The following is a 12,615-nucleotide window of genomic DNA, read 5'->3' on the forward strand; positions in this document are numbered from 1 at the left end:
TTTTATTTTATTATTTTTTTGTGCATGTACCGTCAAATCAGATCTGACTGGTACAGGAGGAAATTGTCCCTCCTTCTCCGGCAGAGCATCTGGTGAATTCAAACCGTGTACCTTTGGGATTGCAGTACAGCTTCTTGCCACTAAGCCACCAAAGCTCCCCTCATTCTCCTTTCTTACCCATTCATTAATAATGAGACAGACCAAGAATGAGATAAAACAGAGAGCATGAAAAACAGGGGGCCAGCAGTTCTGGACTTAAGACTCCCATTCCAGCTTCCCTGTATCTTTATTGAAAATTATCAGGAAGTAAATCACAAAGAGAATTCAATGCAAACAAAGCCAAGCTCTATCTGTTGAAAACCTTCTGCTTGACTCAAGAGGGAGGGGTCAGCAAATGCAAGAATCTGATAAACCCTTAAGAATTGCCTCAGTGCCTCAGGATGAATTCCATCCTGAACCTCCCCCACATCCTGAAATAGCTTTCAGTTTACTACCTGTATTTAGTATTGGCTTCCCATACCTCTCTGTGTATTTATTGATAATCAGGGGAAACAAATCATAAAAAGAATTCCCTTGTAAATGAAGCAGAATTTTTCTCTATTGTCAACTTAATGCTTTAGCTCAGGAAGTATTTCACACGTATTAACATTCCCTCTGTAGGGGGGCCCTAGCTCTCTCTTGTCTGTCAGAAACAGCTCATTTTCTGTGATCTGTCACAAGAGAAATTCTAACTCATAAATATGTCATTCCTTCAATTCCTGAACAAGCATATAGTTTTTCATATAATATTTGGTATGAAATTTGGCTTCCCATAGCTCATCTTCATTTGTCAGTATGGGAAGAGGAGCAGAGCAGTCTGTAGGGAGTTGTTGCTACCCTGAAGACAGCATATCCATAGCTCAAATCCACCAGCTGTTGGTGGGAGAAAGAAGAGTGATCTCCCCCAGTACAATCTACAGCCTCCTGCGAACACACTGGAGGGTCAGCTGTGAGTCGATTTTGACTGCACAGTAATGAATCTGAGTTTTATCAAGTGCCTTAAAGTTGAGCCACAGGCATGAGCTCAGTTCTAGGTTTAAAGGTTTAAAGTCTACCTAAGGGAATTCAGCAGCCTCTGTCAAAGTAGGGTACCTGGATTTTGAAAATTTTGAGTTTTATACTACATTTCCCCTCCCCTTTATTCAGGACTTCTTGCCATTAGTTTGGAAAAGTTGGATATTTGGGATATTTTTTAACATCTACCTTATAGGAACCAGCTTTGTTATGATCCTTCTAAGAGAACTGTTCACACAGGTTTGATGGTTGGGGGGAAGAAAAGAAACAATTTTTTTCAAAGTTGAATTTTACAAGTAGTTTGTACACACCATCTACCGTCTAGTGCTGGTCTCAGGGCTTGAAGGCCAGGGTCCACCACTCAGTCCTTTGCACTAATTGTGTCTCTGATTGTCTTCACTCTTTGCTCCTGATAAAGAGAAATTAATATTCACTCCTTAGATAGCCTCTCACGAGCTTTTAAGACTCCGGGTGCTACTCACCAAACCCAGTGTGGAACATTGTTTCTATGAACTGTGTAAAGCCAGTTGAGCTTGATGTCTCTCAGACTGTCCTCTGAGCCCCTGTGCCAGCCCTTCATTTTCTCAAGGGTAAAAATGTTCTGTCAAATCTATACATATTTGTGGCTGTAATCCTGTTCACCTTCCTACCTCTGTGCAAGCTTGAGGTTTATTTATGGATCCACTTGTGGTTTATTCTTTACTGTTATTGTAGGACATATATGTCATAGGGAGCTCTGGTGGCTTAGTGGTAAGGAATTGTGCTGCCAATGCAAAGGTATATGGTTTGAATCTGCTAGCTGTTCAGTGAGGGGGAAATGGGAGGTCTCATGTGTGATTTATTGCCCTTGAAAACCCACCGGAGGATCAACTGTGGGTCAGTTCCAACTCAACGGTATACAACAACAACAATGTATGTCGTAGTTGTTAGGTGCCGTTGAGTTGGAACTTGCTCGTAGCTGACTCTTCAGTAGGATTTCAGAGACTATAAATTAGTGAGATGGATTAACACAGTGACTAGGACAGTGGGGGTAAGTGTGTCGGAGTCAGACTGGCTCAGGACAGGGCAGGCTTCAGAGCTGCTATACCTAGGGGTGCTATGAGTTGCAGGCACATAACAACAACAAATTGCACAGGAGGAGATTGCCCATCTTTCTCCCTTGGAGCAGCTATTGAATTTGAACTGTGAACCTTTGGGTTGATAGCACAACTCCTTGCCCACTAGGCCACCAGAGCTTCTGCAAGTATAGTATTTACTTTCCTTGCTTTTAACTGTATTCCTTGAAAGAGGTATATCTTTTTCTGTCTAGATAATTTTGTGATAACCTCCACTTTAACTACATGCCTTTTCCTTCACACAATTTAATATGTATCTCTCCTGTAGTTAGTGATTATACATCAGATATTAGTGGTCCTTTCTCTTATTTCTGTAAAACCATTTCTTGTTTTGGTTATATCGTTCCCCAACTGAACTGTAATTTTAACTACTTCTCAGATGTTTAAGTGATGGGAATTTTATGTTTTTAAGTATGTTTGGTTATATTTTCATTGACATTTTATATAATAATTTCAGTTCCTGCTGAGTAATTTCTATGCAGATTTTTCTCTAAGATGGGTTACTTCTCTGTGAGAGAATGAACATTCTCAGTGTTCAATGAACATTCTATGTGTTCCATTTGCATTACCTAATTTCTTGCCCCCTTAAATTTTCCTTTTGTTTTAACGTGATTATTCATCATTCGATATTATAGGGTACACTGTACTCAGGGATGCTGGTTGATGTGTGTATGTGTAAGCTAATCTGCTATTATTTCAGTGAAAAGTATATCTAAGATTTCAGTGCAAGCTTTACAGATCACATCACCAATAGTCTCATGTAGATCTGTAGTCCCAGCTTGCCTAGTAAGACTCATTTTTCTGTTTTGGTTTTGGGAATTTGAAGTGATTTTTCCACAATTTTCTCCCATTCTATTAGTCTGTGTATTCTGATTGGGCACCATCCAGTTAGTCTAGTCTTAGAGTAGGTGATGTGGACTGTAGTACCATAGTGTGCTCATAGTTCTGTAGACTACTGTCTTTGAATTTTTGGTTGCCTTTCTTTTTTGCTGTGTGAACCAGTAATTGTATCTTAGACGGCCAAGAAAAATCATATCATAACAAGAAGTACGTCTGTGACCTCTGATCACCAAGAATTTAATCCAGTGTGGAAAGAGAAATTATTAATACCAGTAGCTTTACTCTGGCAATTTATAAATGGTATCATCTGTTACTAGGAATGGTTTGTAAAAGCAACTAATTCAAAGGCTGTGTCTTTAATTTTAAATGCATTGATGATTATGTTTGATACAAGACGCACAGCTCACTTGACACAATCACAAATGATGTTACAAAATTCAGCAAGTTAGCTCAGAGAGGACAGCCAGCCATATGGGCTGGATGAAATTTGCAGTGAGATTTGTTTGCTTTTAAAAGGGGAAGTTGTCCCTGTGCCCTCCAACTGGAACCTTGAAACTGATGTGGGTCAGAGTAGGAACTTCTGGACACCCAGCTTGAGAAAGCTGAATACCTTTGGCTAGAAGACCTGCTGGTAGAATGTGGTGTGCCCCCATTGAGCTGTTTGCCCTGGAGGACCTTTATTAAATTTTCCTGAGCAGGGCCTAGGCCAAGGGGCCACGGGTCTGAGAAAATAGAGGCATGTTTGTGGGCAGGGATTTGAGGCTGAAAGGATTACATTCTGAATAGTTTCGGATTCTGAATCGGAACCTGTTACTTCAGTCGTATACCCCATAGTATGTTGTTTGTGATGAACTGACCCACAATCTGCTCTCCAGTGATTTCTTCCACAAATGTCTGATTCCTATGCAGCCCGTCAGGTGAAATCCACGTGTAAAGTCATTTTTTGGTGTCTTTTAGAAAAAGTATTTGCAGTGAGTAAATCATTGTAAATAACAAAATTCAGTCATTCTATTTCCAGCCTCATTTCTTATCACCACGATTTTCCAACTAGTGTTCCTTCTTCACTGTTTCCTAATTTTGCATTCCAGTCACCAGTTATCATTAACACACCCTGACTGCATGTTTGGTCAATCTCAGACTGCAAAATTTGGTACAAATTCCCAGTTTCTTCGTCATTGACACCAGATGTCGGAGCACATATTTGAATAATAGTCATGTTATCAGGTCTTCCTTCTTTGGAAATGGATATTATCCTGTAACTTACAACATTGTATTTCAGGATAGAACTTGTAATTGACTTTTTGACTGTGAATGCAATACCATTCTTCTGTTTTTCATTCCCTGCATAATATATCATATGATTATCTGATTCAAAGTGGGCATAGCTGGTCCATTGCATCTCACTAATGCCTAGTATGTCAATATTTATGTCTTCCATTCCATTTTTAACAATTTCCAGTTTTCCAACACTCAAGAGATGTCCATTCCATGTATCAATTGTTAAATGATGTTTGTTACATTTCAGCTGACTTCCAATCTGGGCTATACTACTATAACTATCCTGTTTGTTTAGTGTTCATAGGGTTTGCAAAAGCCTTTTATTTAGGAAGTGGATGGCCCATCCTGCTTCCTAGTCTGTCTTAACCAGGGAGTTCCACCAAAACTCATCCATGATGGGAAACCCTTTTGAAATTTGACACACAAGTGGCAAAGATTTCATCACAGCAACCCCAAGTAATCTCAGTACAGCAAACTGACAGACAAGTGCTGCACCACTTAGAACAACATTCTCTTCAACACAGTAAGTTACTTATATGCAAGTTCAAACTGAGGCTGAAGAAAATGAAAATAAGTCCACAGGAACCAAGATATGATCTTGAATCAATTTCATCTGAATTTCTTGATCATCTTAATAGTAGGTTTTAGGCATTGAACAGCAATGATGGAAAACCAGAGGAGTTGTAGGATGATATCAAGGATATCATCCATGAAGAAAGCAAAAGGTCATTACTAAAACAGAGGAGAAAGAAAAAAATCAAAATGGATGTCAGGAGAGACTAAAGATTTCATTGGAGCGTCAAGAAGCCAAAACAAAAGGAAAACATGTTGAAGTGAAAGAGGTGAACAGACAGTTTCAAAGGGCAGCTCAGGAGGACAAAGTAAAGTATTACAATGGAATGTGCAGAGAACTGGAATTGTAGAATAAAAAGAGAAGAACTGCCTTTGCATTTTTCAAGTTGAATGAACTAAAAAAACAAATTTAAGCCTCATGTCGCAGTATTGGAAGATACTATGGTCAATATATTGAATGACCCAAAAAAGGATCAGAAGAAGATGGAGGGAATACATGGAGTCACTGTACCAGGAAGAATTGATTGACACTGAAAAATTACAGGAAGTACCATATGAACAGGAGCCAATGGCAGTGGAAGAGGAAGTGGAAGCTGCAATGAAGTCATTGGCAAAAAATAAGGCCCCAGGAATAGATGAGATACCAATTGACTGGTTTCATTTTACAGATGCAGCCTTGGATGCACTCAGCAGTCTATGCCAGGAAATTTGGAGGACAACTGTCTGACTAACAGATTGGAAGAGGTCCATGTTTGTTCCAGTTCCCAAGAAGGGTGATCCAACTGAATGTGGAAATTATTGAACAATATCATTGATATCATATACAAGCAAAATATTGCTGAAAATCATTCAAAACTGACTGGAAACAGCACATAGACAGGGAATTGCCAGAAGTTCAAGCAGGATTTAAAAGAGGCCGTGACACCAGGAATATCATTACTGATATCAGATTAATCCTGGCTGAAAATAAGGAATACCAGAAGAATGTCTATTTGTGCTTTATTGACTATATAGAGGTATTTGACTGTGTGGATCATTACAAGTTGTGGCTGACAGAAGAGTGGGAATCCCAGAGCAATTGTTTATGCTCATGAGGAACCTATACCTGGATTAGGAGGCTTTTGTGCAAATGGAACAGGGAGCACTGCATAGTTTGGATTTGGGAAGGGAGCATATCAGGGTTATATTCTATCTCCATACCTGTTCAGTCTATATGCTGAGCAAATTATCCAAGAGATTCTATGAAGAGGAATGTGGCATCTGGATTGGAGGGAGACTCATAACCTGCATTATGCAGATGACACAACCTTTCTTACTGAAAATGAGGAAGACTTGAAGCGCTTGTTGCAGAAGAGCAAGGAATGCAGCCTTTGGTATGGATTGTGTCTCAATATCAAGAAAACAAAGTTTCTTACCACTGGACCAAATGGCAGTGCCATGATGGATGGAGAGGAGATTGAAACTGTCAACAGCTTCATCTTGCTTGGGTTTGCAATTAATACCCTTGTTACTAGCAGTCAGGAAATAAGGAGACATTGCACTGGGAAAGTCTGCAGTTAGGGACCTTTTCAAATTATTGAGGAGTAGCGATGTCAACTTGAGGACTAAGATGTGTCTGATTGAGGCTATAGTCTTTACAGTTATTAGCTATGCATCTGGGACCTGGACAATGAATAAGGTTGACAGAAAAAGAATTGACAACTTTGAGCTGTGGTTTTGGAGAAGAACACTGAACATCCCATGGACGGCCAAGATAACAAATTATGTCTTTTAAAACTAATAAAATTTAATAATAATTTTAAAAATTATGTCTTGAAGAGGGTGTATGTAGCCAGAGAGCTCTTTGGAGGCAAGAACGATGAGACTTCGCCTCATATACTTTGGACATATTGCTGGACAGTGCTGTTCCTTGGTATATGGTGTATGATGTTGGGAAGGATGTGTCAGGAAGTGTGAGGATGGTGCAGGACAGGACTGAGTTCAGATCTTTTGTTCATAGGGTTGCTGTGAGTTGTACTTGACTCGACAGCCCCTAACAACAACATACTGTTTGTGAGTCCTGTGTGGCTATTGCAAAGAATTCTGAAGCTCTGTAGAGCAATGGCACATTCCATGGATGGGACAGTTGGTATCAGAATTGATTGGAAAGTGGAGTCTGTGTGACTTTCCCTAATGGGAATAATCCTTGAGCTGTTGATCTTGATTCTCCTTATTCTTTATTGAGTTATAGGAGGTCAGATCACATGTCCTTTTGCCATCTCTTAAAATCAGAAGTAGCAATGTCAATTCAAGAGTTGAGGAAATTCCAAGAGTTTATAAGCTAGTACTTACTGCCCAGGAACCAGGGACAAAATCTGACCAGATTTTAGTACCATATCTAGAAAACTATGCAGCCATGAATTGAGTTAAGTTGCATAACTATTATGATACTAATGAACTTTAATAGAAATAAATAATCTATTAGGTTTTTTTTTTTCCTTGTGTACCATTGAGTCAGATCCAAATGGCACAGGAGATTGTCCATCCTTCTCCAGTAGAGCATCTGGTGGTTTTGAGCCATGTGCTTTCGGGTTTGCAGCACTTCTTGCCACTAGGCCACCAGAGTGCCCTTCTGTTAATCTTTCAAGTACTTGTTCATTGTCACACAATGTTACAAGTGTCTGTGTGCACAAATGTGCATGTATTTGTTTCCTTGTTTATCCTTGGGATACTTGTATTGCCCACATCACTGAACCATGTACAGATAAGACCCAAGACATGTAGGGAAACTTAGGTGCACTGAATGAAATATGTTCTCATCACAGTTGCCAAAATTCAACACACTGAATGCTGGAGTGTTGAATGTGATCTGTGCCTTGATAGGTGAGAACATAATACATGCCTATCCAAGCTTTACTAAAAGCTTATTAGTTTGGCAAGCATTAAAGAAAAGTTATATGAGGGTATAGTTTTATTTATTCCATTCTCAGGTGTGAGAATGGTGAGTGCTGTCAACTTCTATTGAGAGTAAATTGTCCATCTTTTCTAAGGCAGTTGGTAGTACAAATCAAAACATAAGATATATACATCTTAGTATACAACGTTTATAAGAGTTTACCATGTAAGGACAACACTAAAAACATAAACTTTCCTTTGTTACTGAGCGCTAGGTGAAGCTGAGGAGATGGTATTGGCAAGATAAGAACATAAGGACAGGGAAATCTACAAATTACTCGTGTCCCCCTAAATCTGGAACAACTTCTCAATTTTCCAAGTGGATAGTGGTTGTAAGATTAAATATATATGTGCTTCATTTTGTAGAACTCAGTGGCATTCAAGGATGTGGCCGTGGTCTTCACTGAGGAGGAGCTGGGGCAGTTGGACCCCACCCAGAGGAAGCTGTACCAGGATGTGATGCTGGAGAACTTCAGGAACCTGGAGTCACTGGGTGAGGAGTGTCTCTGGCTTGTCTTTATCTCTTCAAACTTTAAAGGTCCTACAGTAGCCAGGAAATTAAAAGACATTGCGATGGGAAAGTCTGCTGTTAGGGACTTCTCCAAAGTACTGAAGAGCAGTGGTGTCTCTCTGGAGACTAAGGTGCATCTGATAAAGGCCATGGTCTTTGCAATCACTTGTTATGCATCAGAGAGCTGGACAATGACTAAGGAGGATAGAAGGAGAATTGATGCCTTTGAGCTGTGGTGCTGGAGAAGAGTACTAAGGGTACCATGCACTGCTAGGAAAATAAACGGATTCATCCTGGAAAGAGTCAAACTGGGCGGCTCCTTGGAGGCAAGGATTCTGAGGCTCCGTCTAACATACTTTGGACATGTTGTAAGGAGGGACCGGTCCTTGGAGAAGGACATCATGCTTGGGAGGGTGGAGGGACAGCATAGGAGGGGAAGGCCCTCTATGAGGTGGATTGATTCAGTGACGGGGCATTTGGGATGGGTGTATCGAAGATGGTGCGATTGGTACAGGACAGCGCGGAGTTTAGGGGTGTTGTACACAGGGTCGCTATGAGTCACAAGCAACTCGATGGCACATAACAACAACAACAACATAGTTACCTATATCGTATCAACTGTTCCTCCTGCCAACAGTTTTTGTGAAATAAAACAGAGTAGAAAATACCTGAATTCACTACAAAGGAAGGAACTTACTACAATACAAACTGGTGATTACATGCAGGGTGTGAGAGTCAGTGGGAGGAGATTTGATGTAAAGAGACTTTGGTTTAAAAGTAGGTCAGCCTATGTTTGCAAGTGTCTGGGTCTTTAAGTAAAGGACATTTCTTCAAGTGCATCATCAGAGATCAGAAGGTTGGAAAGCACTGCTTCTGGTTACTTTTGGAATATGCAGTTGTTGATGGTGGTGTTAGCTGCTGTCGAGTTGAGTATGACTCCTGGCCACCCTGGGAACAACAGATCTGAACCCTGTCCTATTCTGTGCCATCCTCATCTTCTCTGACATTCTTGACCACATTGCTGCAGTCATTGTGTCAACCCATCCCATCGAGGGTCTTCCCCTCCTGCACTGTCCCTCCACCCTCCCAAGATGACATCCCTCTCCAAAGACTGGTCCCTCCTTGTAACATGCCCAGTGTATGTCAGATGAAGCTTCAGAATCCTCGTCTTAAAGGAGCATCCTGGTTTCACCCTGTCCTGTTTGTTCTCTTAGCTGTCCATGGTATGTTTAATACTCTTCTCCGCAGCAATAAACATGCAAACATCTGTTTAGATGGCAGCTCTGGTTTCTTTTGGCTCTCTCATGGGTTTTGTTAAAGGGCTGGTGGTCTTCTTTGGGTTTTGTTAATGTTTAGTAGGTTAGAGCCAGGAGACCTGCTCTTGGTTTCGATGACATCTAAATTGGAGAACATGATATGCAGTATAAGAGGCCATTTGAACTTCTCTGGGCTCAGTGATGTCTCATTCGCTATCCAAGTGTGAAATCTTAGCAGTACTCAACAAATTCTTCACTTCTTGTATTTCGATTTCTCGATCCTTCTAGGAGACGAGAGTTCACAGCAGATGACGACTATTCCACAGCCAGGACCACACGAGGATCTTTCCACTGTGCAGATCTGGCAGCAAACTGCAGATGACTTTACCAGGTGGCAAGACCCTCTGATGAGTTCTTCTCAGTCCTACAGACAAGTTGCCTCACCCTCTCCCATTGCCAGAGACCCACCTGTTACCCACACAGGAGAGAAAGCTCAGCAGGGTCATGAGTTTGCAGCGTTGGCCTGTGAGCACTCCAGTGGGGCTCTTCTCCAGCGTTCACACTCGAGAGAGACAACTCACACGTGTAGTGAATGTGGAAGGAGCTATCGCTTTATCACTGTCCTTAGTAATCATCAGAGCATGTGCATGGGCAAGCACTTTTATACACGTGCTGAAACTGGGAAGGAGCTCAGGCAGAGTTCACGTGTGAATGTCCACCCTGTTGAGAAACCGCACCAGTGTGAGCAGGGTGGTAAACGCTTCCATCGAGTAACCCCCAGTGCTCATCACACAAGCCTTAGAGGAGACAGAGAAGCAAAACCTTATCATTGTGAGGAGTGTGAGGAGCTTTTCCTTTATCTTTCTCATTTTCAGGAACATCAGAGAATCCACACAGGGGAGACATTATTTAAATGTGATATTTGTGGCAAGAGCTTTCCTCAGAGAGCAACATTTAATCCTCACCACACAGCCCACACAGGAGAGAAACCTTACAAATATGAGGAGTGTGGGGTAGGTTTTGCTCACAACACAGATCTTTATATCCATCAGAATGTTCATGCAGGAGAAAAATCTTACACATTTGAGAAATGTGGTGAGGCATTCCTTCAGTCTTTGCAATTTAAGGTCTATGAAAGAGGCCCTGAAGAGAAACCATATATATGTAGTATGTGTGGGAAAAGTTTCATTTACAGGTCAAATCTCCATTCCCATCAGAGAGTGCACACTGCAGCGAGGTCATATAAATGTGATGTGTGTGGGAAAGGATTCACTCGGAATTCCTATCTCAAAAATCATCAGATGATCCACAATGCAGAGAAACCCTTTAAGTGTGAGGAGTGTGGGCAAGGCTTCAGTTGGAGTTCAAGACTTCAGCTGCACCGTTTGGTGCACAGCACCGAGAAACCATACAAATGTGACCAGTGTGGGAAGGGCTTCAACAGCAGAGCAGATCTTAAAATTCATTACAGAATCCACACAGGAGAGAAACCCTACAACTGCGAGGAGTGTGGGAAGGCCTTCCGGGCTGCTTCACAGCTCCTGGCTCACCACAATGTCCACAGTGGAGAAAAACCGTTCAAGTGTGACACATGTGGGAAACGCTTCAGTAGTCGGTCAAACCTCCATGTTCATTGTAAGATCCACACAGGAGAGAAACCCTATAACTGCGAGGCGTGTGGGACGGGCTTTAGGCAGGCGGCCCATCTTTTGACCCACCAGAGAGTCCACAGTGGAGAAAAACCCTTCCAGTGTGAAGAGTGTGGGAAATACTTCAGCACACGGCAGTACCTGCAGATCCACCGGCGAATCCACACAGGAGAGAAACCCTATAACTGTGAGGTGTGCGGGAAGGGCTTCAGGCAGGCTGCACATGTCCTCATCCACCGGCGGGTCCACAGTGGAGAGAAGACCTTCCGGTGCGAAAAGTGCGGCAAGGGCTTCTATCAGAAGTCCAACCTGCAAGCCCATCAGCGGGTCCACAACGAGGACAGGCCGTACAAATGCGAGGAGTGTGGAAGCCGCTTCAAGTCGAGTGAGAACCTTCACACACATCAGAGGGTCCACACGAAGGAGAAGCCGTTTAAGTGTGGGGAGTGTGGGAAGTACTTCAGCCACGCTGCCAGTCTTCACTACCACGAGCCTGTCCACTCCGGGGAGAAGCCGTTTGGGTGTGATGTGTGCGGGAAAGTCTTCCGGCGCTCTTCTCATCTCCATTCTCACCAGAGAGTCCACACTGAGGACAGGCTTTGGTAGGATGGAATTAGTGGTTCAGAGCTCCAGTTGGAGATCACATCTTAGAGATCACAAAATCTGGGCTCATGATGCAGGAACATCAGAGAATCCTGACAGGAAAGGATTCTGCAAGATGGAGACTTTAAAAACTTGTAGTCTTGGAGAAGAGACAACCTTGGTTTTAGTTAAGTTTGTTTTCTCTCAGCAAAGCACACATTTGAGTATCTTTACAGCAAGAGCATTAGTTAGAACTGAGATTGCCAGAGTGCACCTCAGAGGCAAGGGTGGCAAAGCCTCACCTCATGTATGCTGAGCATGTTGTCAGGAGAGGCCGTTGCTTGGAAAAGTGAAGAGGTCAGCAAAAGAGAGGAAGATCCTCCAAAAGATGGATGGATACAGTGACGGCACCAGTGGGCCCAACGTGGCAGAGATATGAGGCTGCACAAGGTAGGACAGAGTTTAGGTCTGGTTCATATGAGGCCCACGTGACAACACCAAACAACAACTTCACTAGAGAGCAGACTTTGGAAAAGAGTTTGATCTGTCTAACAAAAACATGATGATGGGCATACCAAAAATTGCTATCCATTAGAATGTCAACTCCCTAAGGGCAGGCACTTTGCTGCCCTGTGTTTGTAGACATGTCCAGTGTTTTATTAAATGAATAAAAAAAGAGACTGTTTACAATACAAGTATGTGTCACTTAATGTCTTTTCAGGTAATGCCCAATTGCGTTTGTCTGTGATTTCATAAAGTTATGATTGAGTTTAGGAATTCCAGTGGGAGAACAGAATGGTGGGGAAGTCCTGGCTAACTATGGA

At 42.1% G+C, this 12,615-nt stretch overlaps 1 protein-coding gene across 1 annotated transcript in view; it reads left to right on the plus strand.

The window, feature by feature from the left end:
* ZNF225 (zinc finger protein 225) overlaps positions 1-11,815 on the plus strand; it is a 15,906-nt gene extending 4,091 nt beyond the window's left edge. The window contains exons 3-5 of the mRNA XM_006901106.1: positions 8,160-8,286; positions 9,849-10,085; positions 10,533-11,815. Coding sequence (XP_006901168.1) covers positions 8,160-8,286; positions 9,849-10,085; positions 10,533-11,815 — 1,647 coding nt within the window. The remainder of the gene's footprint in view (positions 1-8,159; positions 8,287-9,848; positions 10,086-10,532) is intronic.
* The last annotated feature ends 800 nt before the right edge of the window (positions 11,816-12,615 follow it).

Source organism: Elephantulus edwardii, unplaced genomic scaffold, assembly GCF_000299155.1.
Source record: "Elephantulus edwardii isolate Elephantulus edwardi_28Jun2011 unplaced genomic scaffold, EleEdw1.0 scaffold00308, whole genome shotgun sequence".
NCBI lineage: Eukaryota > Metazoa > Chordata > Mammalia > Macroscelidea > Macroscelididae > Elephantulus > Elephantulus edwardii.